The sequence below is a fragment of the Gallinula chloropus genome (assembly GCF_964237585.1).
Source record: "Gallinula chloropus genome assembly, chromosome: 7".
Lineage (NCBI taxonomy): Eukaryota > Metazoa > Chordata > Aves > Gruiformes > Rallidae > Gallinula > Gallinula chloropus.
In genome coordinates, this window is record NC_140092.1 from 16,569,515 (window position 1) to 16,591,650 (window position 22,136).

Here is a 22,136-nt window from a genome sequence, read left to right on the forward strand (position 1 = left end):
AATGAAATTAAGAAGCATATAATGATACATCTCCACCTAACTGCTTGTCATCTTTGCATAATCCCACCTTTATCATTTATATTCAAAAGAATCTAAAGAATGTAAAGATAGTAGGGTAAAAGACACTGTAAAGCAAAATAAATTAGCTCTGCCACCAGAAAAATACATAACCTCAAACATACTTTAAGAATGGAGAGCCTACAAGTAGCAGGTCTTACTGTGAGAGATAAATAGCTCTGCTTCAAGTGTAGGATTAGTCCTCCACTTAAACTTTCACAGAGCCTCATGACATTCCACCATTACCACAAACTGCTTGTGCCCAGGGATTTTCAGGACTAATCCTCTTGAACACAGATTTATTTCAGCTTTACCCTATCTTCAGACTATTGCCTCCCCCTTCCTGCCATTACACCCTTGCATTCTGCATTCGAGTGTCTTCATTTTTAAGCTTCTGGTGTGTGTGCAAGCCATCAGTTATTCTCTCCACTGAGAAAGTGCAGCCAGTAACAGATTTGGGATACTACTCTATTTATAATAATAATTGATGTGTTTTAATGGAGACAGTGATTACTTACAGCTGCATTTGGGTTTATTTTATCTCCTTAAACAAGTTTTTTGGTTGTCCAAAGCACACTGCCATTACAAGTTTTAGACAGCTGAGATCTATCAGGAATGGAGGGAGAAGGAAACCTTGAGAAGTAGATTTCTGAACTACAGGTAATGAAGCTTGCTGGATCCTGAAGCACTCCTATTGCAATTATAAGCAGCTGTTTTTAAGGAAGCCTGAGACTCACAGCAAAGTTTAAGCACCTCCAGCTTTAGGAGACAGCACATTGCTGTGGCAAGTTGATGCCTCCATCCCCTTCAGGGAGGTGGTTCCAGTAGCTACCACCTGTTTTACCCAGTCACAGTTCAGCCTCAGCTGGCACTGTCAAATCATAGAATCATCATAGAACCATAGGTTGGAAGGGACCTTTAAAGGTCATGTAGTCCAACCCCCCTGCAGTGAGCAGGGACATCTTTACTAGATCAGGTTGCTCAGAGCTTCATCAAGCCTGACCTTGAATATCTCCACCACCTCTCTAGGCAACCAATTGTAGTGTCTCACCACCCTCACAGTGAAAAACTTCTTCCTAATGTCTAATCTAAACCTACCCTGTTCCAGTTTAAAACCATTGCCCCTCATCCCATCACTACATGCCTTTACAATCCTTGGGCAGCTGCTGCTTATCATCTCCCCTGCCCAGGGCACCATACCACTTCCAAAACTGTTGGTCTACAGGTGAAGTGGGATCCATTCTCCTGCTGCTGGAAGCCACAGGCTTCAAGCTACTTGACAGACAGCCTCCCCTACCTGCTTGGCAATAGTGTCCAGTTATCCTTCCTGTCCCGGTGGTGTGGCTTTCCTCTCTGCAAGCTTCAGCAAAAACCCTGTCACCCCCCCTTCCCTGGAACCTGCCCCTTGCTATCCCAAGCTGCAGCAGCATTCAGCACTGCTGCCAAGGGGTTAAAAGGGTCACAACAGGGGAGAGCTGCTCCCCACCACCTCCTTGGACCGCTCCGGGAGATGACTTGCCCCAAAGTATGGAGCCTGACCCAAAAGTTCAGGGACTGCCTTGCAGACCGTATAGGGAATGCAAAACAGAGCTGAGGGAAGCAGAGAACATAGCTTGAGTGTTTCTGGTTTACCTCTGATTGTAACATAGAGACGAAGAATGATTTAACAAGGATGAAGATGAGAAGTTACCAGTAGAGAGGCCAGGCAGATTTGGATTACTTGCAGATACTAAGAGTTTACTATCTTTCTTCTGCACTATCCAAACATTTACTTCCAGACCCCACCCTCAATAGGCAGAGCAGTATCTTAGTAACACATGCATTCATTTTTGTTCTGGGATTGTAGTCATGAGCAGACACACCAAAAACTGCCCAGAACTGTGTCTGAATAGTGAGAAGACAATACAGCTGAGCAAAGAATTATCAGAGTTACAATGCCAAGAAAAAAATATGATGTGGAATATTTCAATCTCAGGTATACAATAGCTGCATTATTTACTACTGCAAGCTACATTGTGACAAAACTTAGCCTGAGGAATAGCATAAATATGCCATTTCTGTGGTACTTTACACAGTATTCTGGAGTAGTTCATGGACTGTTTCTTATTATAGACTCTGGTCCTTATACACAGGTAGACAGATGGGTTTTATAGACTTAGGATAATTTGAAGCATGTCACAGTAATGAAGCATGTGGCTTTTTAAATTTTCTTTTAATTCTATCAGTTCTGTGACAGGAAGAATTATCACCCCAGTACAGCATGTAAGTGTGCTTGACTTTCAGCACATCAAAAGTAAAATCTCCAGATGTGCTCCTGTGGCATTAATTAACATGGAACTGGAACAACAGGACAAAATCCAGATCAAGAAAAGACATTATCTGCCTTTCTCAGGCAGGAATTGTTAGAGATAGGGAGAGACCAATAACATTACAAGATAAGTTTGTCCATTTCACAACTTCGGAAGTTTTATAAGCATTTAATAACCCATCTATCCTGGAAAAAAACATGTGCAAGTGCTAACTTGCTTTTGTGAATTGGAAAGCACCATTATGAGAATCTTTCCTAAAGAGATTTTTAAAAGAAGCTATAATTGTCCCCTATCCTCACACAGTCACTTAACCTACCCCGACACTCATCAGCAAGAATTTGTTTAGATGCACTGTGATTTATGGTCTAACAAAAGGAGAGGAACTTCCTTTCAAAAATGCTTAGGATATGGAGAATACCTTCAGGAATCAAATACTGACTCACATGTCCTCTAGAAGAAGCAAAGATCTGGAAGCTCCAGCCTGCATATAGCTACTCTCACTCTTCATTATGTAACCACCATACAATATTTTACAGGTGTTTTATTACATCATGCCATTTTTAAGATGTGCTATTCAATTATCATATTTAATGATAGACTGATTATGCAACCATCAAAATAGTGAATCAGATATTACCAATATGTTCACAGCATGGATGAAAATGCACATACCTATCAGACAAAATTAAAACAGCAGGTGACAACAAAATAATAACAAAAGAAAAAGCTACTGGCAGTACAAGTTATAAATAAAACAATTTGCAAAACAATTTCAAGATGTCTGAATTAAGAACATTAAAAATAAGATGTCCAAGCAGAAATCTCATTAAATGTTCTTCAAAATGCTGCACACTTTGGCATGTGAAATTTTCAGTCAAAATCCTGCTTTATGATATTCGATATATGCTCTGATGCTTTATACTCTAATCAGTATATTGTGCTGTATAAATTATTTAATGATGCTTTACTAGCTGTGTAAAGCCCATGTGCCAGGAATCTGTGTGCATAACCATTCTGTATTTAAGTGAACAGAAGAGCCACTACAGAAAATGCCTTCTCAAGCAAGTAAAATGTCATTTGAAACCTCTTTATTTTTCTCACCCTCCTCTTACAGGATCACAACAACAGCTGCTTGCATGATGGATCTACGCAGATATCCTCTGGATGAACAAAACTGCACACTAGAAATTGAAAGTTGTAAGTTACTGGAGGGAGAGGGTTGGCCAGATGACAGTTGTGCATTGAAAGGCATTCACGAGTTACGTGAAACGGGAGCAAGTTGTTCAAACACTGTGTCCTGTGACCTCGCACAATGAACATTCCCAATGTATTTCTATAATATGTAAGCCAAAATTTGCTTAAATTCACACTATTCCTTCATCCAAGCTTGTAAGGTATCTTTCAAAACACATTCTCGAGGAAAGGAGATGAGTATTTCTTGATGACTAGATCAGAGGACAGCAACCAAATCCTGTCCACCTGTAGTGCCTAATCACTGCAGAACCTGAATTAATTACTCCACCTCAGTGCATTCATCGCTAACATCAAGATTAACATCTGTCCCACGTGGTGGTGGGAGGATGGATCGATTACTCTTACCAAAACACTTGGAGGTTATAAAAGAAAACAACTCAATCCTTCAGCACCAAAGTTAATGAGAGCTTTCCCATTGTCTTCCATGAGCATAAGATCAAGGCATGGATTTGCACATTTTTTACCTTAATATAGTCTTTATATCTTTTATGACAGTAGCTGCGAGAGAAATGCCTATCAGTGTTTTTGAGAAGAATTCTTATTCTGTTGTTGGTCAGGCCAGCTCTGCCACTGCCCACAGAGCAATCTGTCTAAACAAACTGGTTAAGACTTCATAGCATCCCAGACAAAACAACACAGCAGTTATCCTAAGAATTTCCCTTTCTCACATTACAACTGTTGCACTGTTATTGTTGAGCAATTTGTTTTCTTTCAATAATGCTTCTCTCTAAAGTAGGAAGTTCTAGAAATGATTAACAGGTTTCCCCAAATAAAGTGTTTTGGTTCAGTATTCTGAAGAGAAAGAATAATTTTAGTATTTGAACCTCTGCTTTGATGGATAGTTTGAAGTGTTAAATAAACTGAGAAACAAACTGATCCAGGATTAGCCAAAATAATTTCCTAATACCTATGTCATCAACAGAAGGGATATTTTCAATTTTTTTACACATCCCATTCAAAGAACTAAATAAAAGTTCTCAGAAGTCCAGGAAGTGCAGTTTTCGTTCTGCAGAAACTCATGATGTAAGATTTTGCTGTGGACTGAAAACAGGTTGAATTCCCCAAAAGCTCACAGCATCAAATGTCAAAAGGTTGCTATTAGTCTGCAGTTGCTTAGATTTGACAAATAAAAAGGTTTCCACAGTTTCAAAACAATAATATTCCTGTATAAAACCGTCAATAGCATTGTAAAACAAATATAAATAAGTCTAAAGCAAAACCAAAATTGCTTTTAGCCTTACAAAACATCACTGGGAAAGATTTCACTCTATTCTGACCCGCAGGCCTTTTCCTCAATTGTGTATACGTAAATGAGCTGGCGCATGTCAGGCGCTGACGAAAGCATGCAGTCACAGAAGTGATGAGACACAAGATGGGCTCTCAGTCCAATGTTTAGACTTATTTATAATTTCTAATTAATGGCACCAGAAAGATTCCTTATTTGAAATGGGTTCATACCTTCAAAATTACTCTCAGTAATGAAGTATTTTGTTTCTATGTAAGCGCATAATCGGTATCAGCCTTGATGTAAATCAGTGGAGGTGCAGCTTCTCATTTAGATTTTAAATTGTTTGGTAAGTGAAATGTTTCCCCACGAAACTATTTGCTTTGCTTCTTTTCCTGGAATGCCATTTTATAGTGATTTTAGAAATGCTTGCCAGTTTGAGAACAACAAACCTTTTATTCCTCCAGCAAAAGATTTCAATCAAGTGAACACTCACAGTAGGCTTAATGAAAGTTATTTTTATTAGAGAGCACTGTCTGAAAAGAACCTTCTCATTTATTTCTTTAGGGATTCAAAAATGATGGGTTTTATTTTTAAGATACTAATGGTCTGGCACTGCAGGTAGATATCTCACAAAGACAAGCAGCGAGACAGTGGGTGTCAATGTTCCCAGTGAAACACCTCAATACCTGCAGTCCCGAGTCACCACAATAACTCAGTCCCTGCTCACTGTTCAGCACATACAGGGAAGTCTCTGGAAGCATATACTGGTTATGCTATACTATATTATAGCCCCTCAACAGACACAGCAGCATGGCAAGCTGGGCCCAGTTGTGTTAGATGACCGTGCATTAACTTTACTGCTACATCTGCTTCCAGTCAGCCTGTCAGTATCTACATTACCCTGAGCTGCCTGAAGCACTGCAAACCCACGCCCCTGTGTACAAACACACGCCAAGCCATTTTCTTCTCATCCCTGTGTAGCAGAGGCAGTAGGCAGCTGCAACTTCCCACCACTTAATGGGACCTACAGAGCTGCTTGTTACGCTGCATGGTTGTCATACCCATCCTTGGGCTTCACAATTCCCTGCCTTTTTTGGCACAAAACACTTTTCTTGATGTTGCTTCCTGCTGCTTTGCTCATCTTCTGGCCTAAACGTAACAGGGTGTGTAATGGTGATGTTTGGAGAACAAGTCATATCTTGATTTTCAAAATAAAGCACATAACACAGCAATTCAGTAACTCTTCTACCTGATCAGCAGAGGACACAGGTCTATGTACAGTACCACACCAATCAAAATGGGCAACTTCATACTGAAGTTGGCGTCATACTGAATTCAGACCTGAATTTATCTGCTGGGAGAAAATTGATTTGAAGTCTCCAGCCCAACCATGACTAAAGTTGATCGAAGTACATGAGTATTGATCAGCTAGCAGCCCAAAGAATGAAGCCAGGATGACACTTGACTGGCTCATACCTTTTATTCACAAGCTTTCATACAGCCAAAGCATTGTAAGCGTGAATTCTTAGTAAGAAAGAACTGAGATACTACCACTGAGACCTCATCAAGAAAAAAAATTAGAATCAGATAGAATAAGCAATTAAAATGCTAACACAAGCAGGGATGAGGGAATACCACATCGCTCATGTAGCCAGTCACACATTCCCAAAAGAAAACTGCTTTTCAGACCTTTTAAACACTTGCTATAAATACTTCATGTCTCTAAATATATCTATGTTGATTTGTTAATACTTTTTTGAGCTGATCCAAAAAAATCCACAAAATCTTTATTCTCTATTTGCCAACAGGCCAAAATGGCAGGGTCCATTACTTCTCATAAGTATTTAGATCATTTCTCCTAACAGCTGAGTGACTTTCCAAAAACACAATCGTTCTAACCTACTACTGAAAGCCCACAGGTAGCAGATGTGTAAGGAGCACCAGCATCTTTGACAATTCTCTACCTACTGCATCACAGTTTTTCTCCTCTGCATTTCTTGAAAGTTCTCTTCAAAGTTCTTGTTCATGTACCTGGCAGAAGAACATTGTTCCAAAGACCAAGTTGCCTACTTCTCTCTTAGGCACCTGAGTACAAGTAAGGCAGTTGTCCTGAGTACTCAGCACTTAGTACCCATTAACCTCCTTGACAGCTACCAGGGGTCAGGCTGGAGAAGGTGAATAAAGAGGTGATAACTGCAACCACTGCCTCACTTTTAATACCACATACATTGAGTCACATGACATTTTCTTCCATGACAGAATGTGAGATTCCTACCACCTTCTCCTTCCAGCTCCTGTGTTGTGCTTCAGCTTTCTGTTGTGCCACTATACAAATCTTCACAGAACTAGAATGAAAATCAAATTCCTAAGATTTTCTTCATTAAAAAAAAAAATATCCAAAACAGTTTGAAAGAAAGGCTTACCCTCCTCAGTTCTGGGAGAGGCAGAAACTAGATGAACCCCAGGGCAGAACTGCTTCTTAAATAAAAGGGCCAGGGAAGGTGGTGCTGTAATCACTAAACAATCCTGGAACTGCTTGTGTAACAGTGAGCAGCATCTCTTGCTGCTAGACAGATACTGTGTGCTACGTGCACTGTCAGACTATCTCAAAAGCACTTTCCCCATAGCTTTAGGTCATGTTCAGCTATGTGATTTAACCCACGTGGCTCCAGGTTCCTGAGCAATACAGTTTGTGGAAGCCATCACTGAACAATAATCACTTCTTTGAGGAAATGGGCTCAAAGTTGCCATTGCCACTGACTTTCTTCTGCTGCTACCTTCAGTCTTGGTGGCTCCTGCAGGAATGTAACAGCAGATACATTGACCTTCTTTCAATCCGAACTTCGTTTCTTAACAGCATTTTTTACCCTAGGTGCTGCCAGTAATCATGCAGGCTTGCTGCATGCCGAAAGAAAACAATTAATGAAACTAATTAATGAAACTAAACACACAGGCAGCAAAAAGACCTGTAGGGATGCATACATCTGTGCAATACTAATAGCCCTAAATCCAGTAGCTCTCAGCAGCATGCAATCTGGTGTAGGTGTAACACCTCTGATATTCAGCTGGTAAAACATGGCACAGCTCCATTTTTATCAATTAAACCACCATAACTCACACTAACTGAGAATCTTCCCTGTCTGCTTGTTTCTTCAAGTGGATGGCCCCACCCTTAAATTACATCTGATCATCAGAGACACTGTAAATGAGCTCAGAAATTAAGAGGAACATGTATGAGCAGTCCCAGGGTGCTTCCCTACCTCTGGACCAAGCTGGAGACCCATTTGCCCCTATAAAAACTCCGTGCTTCTCAGTGCATCCCCAACGGCTGCACAGCTCTGTAGCAGTGCCAGAGCACATCAACACTGTGACACACACATCCCAGCCCTCTCTTGAGCTGCCCAGCATTTTTAAGGGACACTTAGCTCCTGCTGCAGAAGGAGCACGCTCCAGAGGAACCAGGCAGTCCCGCAGATGAAATGTTCTTAAGCTACTCAAAGAGCAGATGAACACAACACCACTTACGAGCAGAAAGGCGGCGTGAGTCATTACCCCTCAGAGGGATGCTGTGGAAATTAGCCAAAGACAATCCCTGAAAATCTGAAGTGCTAAGAATTGTTCCTTAATAATACTTACCAGTGAGTAATTTAAGGCACCGCAAATAGCAGCAAAACAACTGTGCCACACAGGAATAGCAAGAGAGCACAAAGAATCAACCACTGCCCTATTATCAAACCTCTCCAGCAGAGCAGCCAACGCAGGGATAATATGTGCTTTTATTGAGCCAGCAGATCATTTTTCATTTAAAAAATTACATTTCCAGCTTTCCCAAAGCTATCTTGCAGGCCTGCAAAAGCTATGTATGCACAGCTGAGAACCAGAGAAATGTATACACTTAGGAGGAGGAAAGCATTTTGGCTGCACGTGTTCCTTCACACACCTTTTCACAGCTTTGCGCAAGCAGTTCACCTTATTCCAAACACTGTGGCAGATGGGGAGGCCATATCAGAGGCTTTACACCTGCTTCACTGTCTAATACTGCAATGGCCACTGGAAACTTCTGTGTATAAAATGAAGGGATTTTATAACTGGAACTGCTTCATCAGCAGAGCTGGGATCTGTAACAGTCCATTTCTCACAGATTACCATACACTGGGACAGAGGAGACTTAATACTTGGCTGGAGGTTACCCAGGCAGCTTGGCACTCTCACATGAGCTCTGATGGATGTCAGCTTGGCAATTTAAGATGTTAAATCCCCCAGCTGTTAGTTCTGCTGTACCAGGTAGCCTCTGGCAAGGGCTGCAATTGCTACGGCAGGTCACAACCCGGTGCCTTGGCATAAGCCTGCTGTCCCTGGTAGCAGCTGCAGCAGGCTCTGGACTGGCTTGGGTGAGATGCAAACACCCATCTCGGCTGCTAAAGGAGCAGACAGAAGGAGGAGACAAACAACCAGAAACAACAAAATGCTGCAGTTAAATCACCCAGCGCTTGTCTGTCAGAGGCTTCTGCCTGCACAAAGCCGCCCTGCTCCAGCATCCTTCATTACAGATACAAGCGCTGACCTCACGGCAGCACCCAGTAGATAAGACAGGATACTGTCATTTGCTCTAATACTCTTCACTCCTTTGAAGCTGCCAGTATCACAGGCATGGCAGACTATGCTTGCACCTGACTTTCAGCAGAAAAAATAGACATGCCAACAGCACCGTTCTGACAACATATTAAATCTCCATTTGGGGTTCCTCTTCCAGCATCCCCCAAACACAAATGAGATGTGTTTCACTGTCACAGGAGAGGGAGGGCCAGGCTGCACTCTGATTTGGCAAAGTTATTTACTTATTGGCAAGCTACTATCTTTTACACCAGGTCTGAGTGGATTATTGGAACTTTCCCTTTGGCCTCAAAAATCTGTGTCTCTATGACAACTGTAAAGCTGCAGCATGATTCAGGGATCGACACTGCAACACTGAACCATGTGTTAGCCTTGTCAGCAGCACTCTTAGAAACCGCTTCACTTGTGTGGGTGAGCTGAAGAAGCCCACAGAAACCTGAAGAGAGACAGCTGGGGAAAGAGGAAAATTCATTTAGTCGACTACAGAATAGAAAACAGCAATTCTGCCATGGCTCCATTGTTTTTATGGCTGTCCCTTCTTCGTAGAGAAACAAACTAAATATATGTAATACCTTGATGAAAGCACAACCAACTTAAAGTGATATTGCAGTGAATCAATAAGATAATCCACTTGAATCTCTACATAGTTTGTTGCCAGAAAAAACAACAACTGTGTTCATACTTAAACATTCATTATCACCTCTGTTGGCACAGAGTGGTCTGACAGAATGAGATTTGAACAGATTTATCACAGTTCCCTGCTTGAGACAAGATTGCATTGATCCAGGGTATGATTGCATTTGAACTACCAAGGATGTAAGAACCTACACCTCAAAGAAAATGGGCTATTTTTATTAGAGATGAAAAACCTGTCTTCAATCCAAGCTTTCCCAGGCAGCTTTTCCTTTGCCTGTCTGCAGGCACCAGATATCTAGTAATTTACTCATGCCTGGCAATAAAAATTCACTAATGAATATGAGTGTGCTGGTACCTGAGGCAGCAGGAGCTTTGAGCTGGATCCACTCATGCCTTTTCTCTAAAGTATCCAAAGCCACTAAAAGGGCATCTGGTCTCATCCTGCTGCTTCTCACCAAGCATATCAAGTTGGTTCCACAGAAGGCATAATTTTCCCCTCACGAAGGAGCTCCATGTTCAGATTATTCTCAAAACCAGTTGCAAGGCCCCAATTTAAAAAAAAAAAAAAAAAAGGCTGGAAAGACACTTATATTGATGCCTTTTTTTTGAGATTCCATCTCTCTGATGCTTCTAATGAGGTTAGTTCCCACCCCTTGGAGCTGCCTAGGTTCTGCCACGTGTAAATGAAGAGCTTCCACCACTCGCTTGCCTGTCTGCCTCCCCCTGCTCCCCCATGAGATGTGTCAGCCAGAAACCCGTGTCCCAGCATGTGTCGCTTCCCACAGGCCCTGCAAACCCTGGGGGAAAAGAAACTCATTTTCTCCACTTTGACTTGTCTGTGGTTATTAGTGTATTGCTGGGAATAAGAGCTTTATTCTGCTTCTGGACAATTTCTTTAACAGCTCTAAAATATATACTCAGCCTTAAATTTCTTTCAAGCTTGGTGGACTATGGAGAGAGTTCAAATACTCAGGTCACCCAAACAGTGAGATCTGTCTGAGATTAACTATCTGAATGCAAAAGTCAGAAGAGTTCCTGCCTGCCTGTCTTGAGTTAATCTGCCAGCTATAAGTGATAGGAGGTTCTGAGCATTTCATCCAACTCACAGCACTCACAGCTCACCAGCACTGGTGGGTCTCCATCTGAGCCTTCTTCTGTACTCTGGCTTTATGCACAGAATGCTTTATTTTGTAAGGCCCCTGCTACAGATCAAATGCCATGTTCAAGCAAGTAGTTCCCAAAAACCCTTGCAAAAGAACAGTTAACACCAGAAAACCAAAGGAGCACACTTGATCACAGCACACTTATAAAACAAGCCAAGGCAGTACCATAGGGAGCATCCCAGCAAGAGCGGGAACAGAGATCAGCATGCACATGCTGCTGGTGTGACCACGTACACTGCCCATTGGGACAGCAAAGTGACTGCTCCCTGGGCAACACATTTTGCAACTTGAAATACACTTCAATAATTCCTAAAGACAGTCATATAACACAGCCTAGGTCACTCCTTATACCCCGTGCAGAACACACACACTGCAAACTCACTCTCAAGAGGATCACCCGTGGAGACTCGTCATGCACAGAGCGATCTGTAGCTCCACGTTAACTTCTGACAGAGCTGAAGTGCCATCCTTCTGAGCCACAGAGAACATGCTGGCAGCAAAGCAGGAGCAGTTCTGAAGTTACAGCATGAGCATCCGCAGCAGCGGGTTTAAACATCATGGGGACAAGAAAGACTTGCACGGAGCTGCGGAGTCAGGCAAGTTGTTCTTCAGACACTCTGAGAGGCAGACACACAAATAGCTTGTTGATGCTGAAACTGAGAAATTAGCCAAATAGGACTGCATCTTTCATATTTTTTTCACATTGATATTTAAAATGTATTTTTGGCTCAGCTAAGTTGTTCCTTACTGCTCCTCTTTTAAGTCAGTTGCTAAGATGAAATAATTCATTCTTCACGGTACACTAGTGTTAAGCCACAGCGACTGCTCTGTTTCCACACTTTGGAAAGATTTCTTTCCCCAGAGGAATATAAACCAGTAATTTTACTTTCACAATGTATTTTTATGCTTCACACAAATTTAGAAGTTACTCATATGCTGCCAGCATAGTCTATGTGACTTTCTTGGTTTATTTTCAAAAGATGGATTGCTTGTTGCTATTCAGATGCATAGAATTTAATAGCAAATACTTGACACTCAGTGATTTCAGTGCATGAGCACACAAAATTGGCCACGTCACCTATCTGATACATCTTAAGCATTTTCTATTGCATGCAGAGGAATGCAGAGTTACTCTCACCAACTGCTTTTTTCATTGCAGTGCCATCCTCAGTAGGCTCAGAGGTACCAGTATGGGGCCCAGGCTGTCCCCTGGTGACTGCAGAGAACAGGAAAGCTGGGACCAAGTCCTTCTCCAGCACAGCCTCACCAGGTCTCCCTCTTCTGACAGGCCCCAGGCCAGGAGAACAGTGATAAGGAAAAGCTGGGCTTGCTTTTCAAGACTAAGAGTTCCTTAAGAGGAGGGGTTGATTTCTCTGGGAACAGCTGTGCTCTTAAATGAGCCTGTGTTTCTGCAGTCAGAGCAGCAGGAAAAATAATCTCTGCACCTGGTCATATCACATTTTTGGAAGATCTGGCATATTGTGCTTGGAGATAATGCGGTTGTCCTAGGATTTTATAGCCATAAGTACAGTTTACGTATTTAGTTGTCTTCTGCCAAGGTGTGAATTGCCATGTAAAACAAACAAAAGATGTTGTTTGTTTCACTTCAATTTAGGAGAATGAAGCCTTGCCCCCAGTGCATCTGAGTTTACAACTATTTAAAATCTTTAGAAACTCTCTGCTCAGTGCCTACTGACTCTGTGTCTTGATCTATACCTACAGCTTCTTGATGCTGCAATAATACAAATAAACAAAACACAATGCCTCAGGTCTCAATTTGGAAAGACTGTTTTCTTGACCTGGGACAACATCAACATGAAGTAACTTTATTAAGTGGACTATACTCACATCTGAATCCTCTAGCCCTCAGGAATCTACTTTGCAGAACAGAGAATGGAATTGAATCCTTCAGAGAGAATTCTTAATGCTTCCTCCATTAGCTTCCTGCTACCTTTTCTAACAGCTCTATTTACTTACTCGTCTTCCTCATAAACTTAAAACATTAAGTGCATGAGTAGACTGTACAAGGAAACATTGATTGTTCTGAGCAAAGCGCAGCGTGTACGAGACTTCAAGAAGAAAACACCGAGCATTTCAGTTGTGTTTGAATTGTTTATTCCTCCTAACACGATTTTTCTGGTGATTGGCAGCCCCCAATTCCTCAGGCCTCCACAGAAACAGCAGCACCAAGCTTCCCAGACTGCCAGCCCAGCTCTCCCTGGCCATGCAGAGGGGTGCATATTTGTCTCCCTCAGACTTACAAATACCTATTACCACTGGTTTGTACAGGGGACAACTGTCCATCGGCATAGAGGTGGAAACAGAGACAATCAGTCATTTCACATGAGACACCAAGATCTGAGCTGTGTAGCTGTAGTGGTGATGGCCAGGGAAAATGGAAAGGCTAGTTGGTAACTAAATACATATAAGAGCTAATGAAGCAGCACCTAAAGGTTGCTCTCCAGCATCTGTGTTCCTGCTGGTGAGCTGCAATTTTGGCTAATACCTCAATGACTTACTTTTAACTCAGAGTGTATGGCCAATCTCCTCAGCAATCTATCTCCATTCTCATGCATTTATATTCTGTAGGCACCTTTGAACACTAAATTACTTACAGAGAGTTCTTCCTGAGAAAACACACAGTTATTTAACATATTACCATATCTAATCCAAACCACACAGAGCATGACTGCCTTATTTGAATTCACATTTAGGGTCAAAGCAACAGAACCTGTAATTGAAGTACTTCACACGCTTACTTGTGGGCAAGAATTTGTATCAGCAAGATTAGGCACACATGAAATTACTTGGTGCCCTTTGATTGTCAGGCCTTGGACCTTCTCTCTCTATGCAGCATCTGCCCCTCCACTAACACCTCATATTAGTCCACTAATGAGAGTGTGCCACGTCTGCCTCCACACAAAACTGCAGACACTAAGAACATTTTGTACATCGAGCACCTGAAAAGCCTGTTCTTTGTCTTTAGCCTGTGCTTTTTAGCCTGCTACTCATCCTTTAGTGCTTAAGGAAAAGTGGCAACCATAGCAGTGTCATGGACGCCTTGCTTTCCAAGAAGACGTGTATCTCCTCAATGCAGAACTGAACCAGCTGAACCTGAGTGCAGCCTGTGTGTCGCCCAAGGGAACATGCAACTTGCTAATTTTGCTTTTCAGCCCAGGCTGTACAGTCACACCAGACTGGTAAGGCCTCACATCTCTATACATACCCCTGGGTTTTTTGGCTTATCATTGATTTGCCAAGATGAAATGAATAACCCAACATGCTGGTAAAGCAAGTTATATTCCTTCCAATCTTCCCCTTTATGCACTGCAGATCTCCCTGAAAAATTGAGATGGACTGATTTTGTGTAGTATTAAGTCTATGGATGAAAGGTAGTGTATATTTTCTTAGTAGTGACAGGATTTTGCTATTTCTACCATAGTTTTGCTATTTTATTCCTAAACATTGCTAGCATAAATTCCCTCAGTAACACAGGCAGCCCAAAACATGCTGATAGCTTGCACTGCTTAACCCAGCTGTGAACTGCAGCATGTGTCACCACGGTTAAAATTATGCTGCCTTATCTCAGTGCTTTAGTAGAGGTAAATTTTTCAGGAGGAGCCAACACCATCCCAGCTTCATAAGCAATGGGAGTCATTTCTACAGAACCAAGACACAATTCAGTCTGAAGCTCATGGGTTTTTTTTTGTTTTCCCTGTTACAGCTATAAATCTGTTACCAAGTACAGAGTGTGATGTGCTTTTCCCTGAGTTTTGGTTCTTTGTAGGACTTCCTTACTCCAGTTTATTGGCAGTACAGCATTAGTGTTTACCTGTGGTGACAGAAGTAAATCAGATCAATGGCAAACTTCAAAAACAAGAGTTGAATCTACATTTCCTTTCATGGTCTTGTAACAGTGTCATAAAGAACAATACAGGGTTCTTCAGGCAAGGCTCTTTCTCCAGTGAAGTATATAGATTCAGTAATGTGTGATTATTCTGGCAAAATATGCATGCAAAAGTGTAATACGTGCACAATACATGTGCACTGTAAAATATATTTTTAAAAAGAGTCAATATTTCATTTTCAAAAGCCAATGTAGTTATTATTTTTATTTTAAATTATTTTTGTTAGAAAAATACTTCTTTTTACTCAATTATTCTGAAAAATTGGTGCACTTGTCTTAAATTATTTTTTTGGAAAAGGGTTTTCACCATCTCACACAGGAGAACACAATATTGCACAGAAATACAAGGTGTACTTGCATAAGCCATGCTGGCATAAGTAAGGACCACAATGTGTCCTGCAGACCCACCTGCAGTCTGAGTCCTGTTGAAAACAGAGACCCCATGAAACAAGATTTTAACCTAGAGCAGGTTTTGTCCTGACACACCAGAGCACAAACCAGATGGACCTGGATTTCAAATGTATTTTTCACCAAGTACAACAGCTGTATCCAACATTGGGGGAGTCTGCCTGGCAACAAAATGGAGCACTTAGAAGTAGATCTTAATTAGTCAAATGAAATAAGTGCTCAAGGGCAAGATGTGTTTACAATATGAGCAGACAAAACTATGTACCATGCAATATTGACTGAACTAAATGAATTGAATGCTAAGCAGCTGGACCTCTGCTGCTAATGTTTACATAATGTGCTTATAAATAGTGTTGTTCTCTTTTTAACTTTGTAAAGCAACTCAAGTCAGAAAAAATGCCCAGGATTATGGCTCAGACTGGGATAGCCATACAGCAACTCCAGATGAGCAAGAAAGAAGAGGAAGAGGAGGGATGGAAAGAGTGATTTGCATTAAACTTACAAAATCTGCATAAAATGTGCTCCTGATCGAACTGTAAGCAAGTTACCTCAGTCTGGTTCACATGAAGGTATGAAAGTCTTTTGAGTTAGCAAAAGACATAAGGGACAACAACACTGGGCTTCCAGGAGAGGTCAGGTCTCCCCACGCACCAAGATCTCTCTCTCACCCTGAGTCAGGCACTCCCAGTGCTGCCAGGGTTGGAGTAGAAACAGTTTGTGGTCTGCACTTTGCTGCTCCTGAAAATGGATATATTTTTTCCCTCTTATCAAATCAGGGGGCAGTGAAGGGTAGAAGATAAAAAGGAGGGCATGAAAAAGCAAGCAAACCTCACAAGGGGTCAGGAGCTTTGGTTCAACTTTCTGGATACAGGTGGTACCCAGTGTAAGTGTCCATTCAAACAGAGAAGAAGAGAGAAGCTCAAAACAGATTCAGGAAAAAAGGCATCTCAGAAGAAAAGCAAGAGACTGGGGTTTCTGACACTTGCTGCTGGAAAGAAACAACCCTTCTCTTCCCAGCTCCACACTCTTGAGTTGGAGAGGTACCAGCACCAAGTGAACCTGGCTGCAAGGCAAGGAAACAAACCAGTGGGGTTAATCTTCTCATACATAGTCTCTGCCCTGATTGCTGATGAGCTACCCTTTTAGACAAGAACATGACAGGTGACTTCAGGACTTGGCTGGTTTCCACCCCACAGAAGAGAATTCAGGTGAAGAAGCGGGAAATGTGGAAGCAGCTGAACAAACAGATCCTCAGGATGTTGCTACTACCAAAAGCTCCATTTTAAAAAATCATGCTACAGAACCATCCAAACTAGGTTATAAAATAAGAAACTAGCTAAAGGTCTGTAGAAAGTGGTATTTGATGGCTGCACTTATCAGGGCTGATCTGTCATTAGCAGTTGTGCACCTGCACGTGTTACACCTACAATTATGCAAGTATCTATTCTGTTCAAGACACCACTCAGGAGCACATACTGCACACTTGCCTTGCTAAAAATGTTAAAAAACAGTATCATTGCTGCTAATTTTGAGACAACAAGATACTAAAGTGTCTCAAGTCTGAAGTTAAATCACTGGCACTGCTCACTAAACATTTGCATATGAGAGATCTGTCCTGGTTCTGGCCAGGCCAGACTCAACCTCCCCAAGCAACCAGCCCAGGTGAGCTGAGTTACCCCAGGCTGTTTTCCACACCACATGACATCACAGAGTTTTCAGTGACATTTTGGCCAGTGAGTTACTATGGGCAGATTGCTTATTACAACACAGAATGCACAGGCATGAGCAATGTTTTCTAATTGCAATTTAATTTACATGAACTACACAAAGACGTGTTAGAGTCAGAGGCTCTCAACATCATGCTAAAAATCATCACTCCAGTGCTGAAGTAAAAATATGAGTTGTAAAGGTGACAGGAGGCAAGCAAATGAGGCCACAGTGGAACATGTAAGACCTTCAACTGCTGTACTGTCTTAGATCAAATGGCGCCTCACTCATGATCTTGTTTCTGACAGTGGCCAGCAGCACACACCTATGAAGTTAGAACAGAGCATAGAATATACATGCTGATATTTGCCCAGTAAACTCTTCCTCCAGTCAGGGTTCTGCACTTTGCTGCCTCAAGGGAGAAACAGTGTAATTTGTTTAGTAATCTGGGTAGATTTTTATTCTGTGAATATCTGAACAAGTGTAAACTTCTGACACTTGCATCACCTTATGCAATGAGTTCTGAAATTTATCTGTACATTCCATTTCCCTTTACTTCCCTCAAACTAGCCACTAGACATACAATTTGGTGTTTTCTTGGGGACTGTGAATAATCATGTACTCTTCAAGTTCATCATATTAACTTAAGATCCTACAGACTTTTGTCATAACATTCCTTCAGCCACCTTACCTCCAGGCTGAAGAGTCATGACTCAGTCAGTCCTTCCTTCGGTGGAAACAAGTCTATCCTTAATCATCTCCTTGGTTCTCCTTTGTAACCAACTTGGTACAGCTATTTTGGAGAAATAAACTGCATACAATAGTCAAGAAATAGCACAACATGAAATGGAAAGCTTATGAAAATGCAAACAAAGAACTTTGTAGAATCGTAGGATGTTTTTGGTTGGAAAAGACCTTCAAGATCATCAAATCCAATCGTCTATCCAGCCCTGCTGGGTCCAACACTAGATCGTGTCACCATGTCACTCATACTTGCTCTCCTTTCCTAATAATTCCTTGGTTTGGGTTTTGGGTTTTTTTTTTTTATAGCTAATGAGAATGAAACTCTTACTAGTGAACAGGAAAAAAAAATCAAGTACCAGTATGCCTCATAGGAGGTACTCTTACACGTGCAAGCCACACTAGATAAAACATATTAATGTGTATTTCTGATTGGGCACTGCATTATATTTGTTTTAAGTCAGTAGGTCTTTTGACATTTGTATTTTCAGTACAAGTCTGACTACTTATCCAGAAATCATCACTGTTTCCATCTATTGAGACTACAGAGAAACTGAGAAGTCCTGCTGTGTTAGCCATTAAAGAGATATTAAGTAAAACCAAACAATTCTCTCCCAAAGGACTTTCAACCTTGTACCAAGTGTCACTTGGCAAATGAGATTTTAAAAGTTAGAGGGGCAAACAATGAAAACAAGTGACAATGAACCAATATTAAAGGTGTTTGCATAGTAAGGCAAGGTTATCATTCACTCTCTGAACTAGATTGGGATGCTGCAAGAGTGACTTTATGCTGTAATAACATTTATTTTCCGCTTCTAATGGATAGGAAGTGATGTCTCCAACTGGGATGGAACAGATTGCCCCATATGTTAAATTTATTTTTATTTGAGAAACCTTCTTAAATAACTGACAATTTGTAGTACTCCAGCAGTCTAACCAAGTTTTCACTTGGGTCAGTATTTCTTAGGCTACATTCTGACTCATATCCCCAGTTACAATCTGCCATCTGCCTATATAAAGTGTTTCTCGGTGAAAACAAAAGTCACCTACAGCTACAAACACACACTAAAATACAGGTGGCAAGGAGCCTTTTGGAGCAATTCTATCACCTTAATGTTACCTAGTGATATTGCTTTCCAAAACGCACCTTCAGATCTGCAGTGCCACGTTAACATATTGGGTTTGAGTTGAAATGCTACAATAAATTTACCACTGTGTGGACCACCTCAGTGGTGTGTGGAAGGGATGCTTTATCTTCCTGTTTGAACACAGTACACAGCCATAGAAATACCTGTGTGAAACAAGAAAAATTCTACTGTAAGAATACATTCATTAACAAAGCTACATTGTTAGGAAAAGGATGATCCAGTAATGATGGAAGAGGGTTGGGTTCCAGCCTCACATCCTTACGTGACTTGGAACACACAGAGTGGAAATACTGTTTTGAAATGCCCTGTTTAGAGTCAAGTCACTGATGCAGAGACCCTGTTGATAGCTGTTCAGAGCTGTGAAAGAAGCTGGAGGATCAGAAGGAAAATGGGCTCCATTTGGACATCCCTGTGGAAATGGTAATACTAGTAGAACCATGATGATATTTAAATTGATGTAATACAGACCTTTTTTTTTATCCCAGAGGTATTTGAGATGGCAAATGCTGTGGTGGAAAATAAAACAGCCTGGTGACATTCACATCTGGAACACCGTTAACCTCAGCTGTATCACAATGACAGCAACATTTCTAAAGCATTTCTCTTCCACGAACAGCAAGATTTGTGCATAACCTGTTTCTTGCTGCGCTTGGATCTAGTTACTTCTTAGCTCTGTAGTACTTCTGCCTAAGTGTTCTCACTTAAACTCTCAGCTGCTGGTCTAGAAGCTAAAAGAAGGAAAAAAAGAGAAGTGTTGGCACATCAAGGACTGTATTCTCATTTCTAGGCATTATTTTCTAGGAAGCAGAAGTTTAGTATCTCAAGCTGCTCAGTTACACTGATTTTATTGGTTTTGAAGCTGGAAAAGAATCTGGCAAGCAAAGAAAGGCTTAAATAGATCAAGTAATTTTCAGGGGGCCTTTATTAATCAAAAAACATGTCTCTCAGCAATCACTTATTATTTAGGTCAACAAAATCGCATGCGGAAATCCTGGGAAAAGGGATGAAGTGGGCTAGGCTGCTGGGATGTCAGCCCAGAAATCGGGCCGTGTTTGCTCCAGAAATACTGTGCCAATGTGTTTAAATCCCAACGTGCCCTCCGTGTGAGGACTGGCCGTGCAGCACCGCGCTTCCGTGACGCGGCTCGGACATCGCCATCCCCAACCCCGCCGCTCCCCTGACCCGTACTAATCGCTGCCTAATCCGGCAACAGTCGTAACCCCTCGGGGACAGCACGTTTCGGGCCGGGCGAGCCAGGCTGCCCCCGGGCCGAGGCTCGAGGGAGGGTGGCCGGCAGCGGCTGGGCGCCGGGCAGCGGGCGCCAGGCAGCGCTCCGGGCCGGAGCGGAGCGGCCCAGCCTGGCCCGGCCGCCGCGGAGCGCGGGCGCCCTCCTGTGGCCACCGGGCCGCGCTGCGCCGCGCCGCCGGGCGGGGGGTGGGCTCTCGGGCCCCGGGGAGCCAAAGGCATCCCTGCCCTGTGTCCCCTCGGAGCCGCCGGTGCGTGTCCGGAGAGAAGCTGGAGCTCGGCTGCAGGCACCTCCCACGCTGATAATGGCTTTTAGGCAACGGGCACAACGGTATTACAGAGCCACAGTCACAGGGGTAGGAGTTGGAAGGCACCTCTTAGATCCCGTGGTCTAACCTCCATCCTAAGGCAGCATCACCTACAGCAGGTTGCACAGGACAGCATCCAGGTGGGATCTGAATATCTCCAGAGGAGACTCCACAGCCTCTCTGGGCAGCCTGTCCCACTGCTCTGTCACCTCAAAGCGTTAGAAGTTTTTCCTCACATTGAGATGGAACTTCCTGTGTTCCCATCTGCACCCATCGCTCCTTGTCCTGTGGCTGAGCACCACTGAGAAGACTCTGGCCCCTTCCTCTAGACATCCCCCTTTAGATATTTATAAGATGGGACACAAGTGTCTCATATGAGAAACGGTCCAGTCCCCAGATCATCTCTGTAGCCCTTTGCTGACCTCTCTCCAGTAGTTCCCTGTCTTTCTGGAACTGGGAAGCCCAGAACTGGTCACAACACTCCAGATGTGGCTCACCAGGTCAGAGTAGAGGAGGAGAATAACCTCCCTCAACCTGCTGACCACACTCTTCCTTCATGCACGGCACCGTTGGTCTCCTTGACCATGATGGCACACTGCTGGCTCATGTAGAGTTTGCTGTCCACCAGTTCTCCCAGGTCCTTATCCAGAGAGCAGTTCAACCCCTAACCTATATTGGTGCTTGGGGTTATTCTTTCCAAGGTGCAGAACCCTACATTGGCCCTTATTAAATCTCATTTTAGTTCCTCTTTGCTCAATTCTCTAGTCTGTCACTATCTCACTGAAAGGCAGCAGAGCCTTCTGGTGTGTCAGCCACTCCTCCCAGTTTTGTATCTTTAGAAACTTTGCTTATGATACACTCTGTCTCCTCATCCAGGTCATTGATGAATATGCTGAATAAAACTGGACCAAGCACTGACCCTAATTAGATTAGCTGTTAAATCATTTGAATGTTATTAATGTCATGGATCTTATATATTTGGGGAAGTAATTCTAGGTTTTTGCAGCTAACATTGCAACCACTCCTGATGGGTATTATGAACATCATTGAAATATTTCAGGTTCCCAGTATTTGACTTCTGTGAAAATTGTGTTCAGACATCACTGTCCAGTTGTAAGGGCTGCTCTCTCAGTCACAAAAGCAGAGGCACTGCTTTAAGGCAGTGACAGGGAAATGTATGCAGAAGGAAAAGGATCACATGGAAACAAAGCTGCTGAGGGAATACCTGGGCAGTACAGATAAGTTCCCTGAACAAACCAGTGTGTTAGAGCTGGCCACTGCACAGGCCAGTCCTACTTTTTTCTGTCATTGAAATAGCTTTTCTTCCATTGTAAACGTTAAAGGCATGTGCTGCCACAAAGCAGGGTTTATCATTGCCTGCTAGCCAGAAGCCAGTGCTGCTCCACACCAC

General features: G+C 42.5%; 1 protein-coding gene across 1 annotated transcript in view; it reads left to right on the top strand.

The window, feature by feature from the left end:
- Window positions 1–22,136, top strand: part of GABRB1 (gamma-aminobutyric acid type A receptor subunit beta1) — a gene marked incomplete at both ends in the record, with an annotated part of 124,541 nt that overhangs the window by 90,025 nt on the left and 12,380 nt on the right. The window contains one exon of the mRNA XM_084266964.1: window positions 3,481–3,563. Coding sequence (XP_084123090.1) covers window positions 3,481–3,563 — 83 coding nt within the window. The remainder of the gene's footprint in view (window positions 1–3,480; window positions 3,564–22,136) is intronic.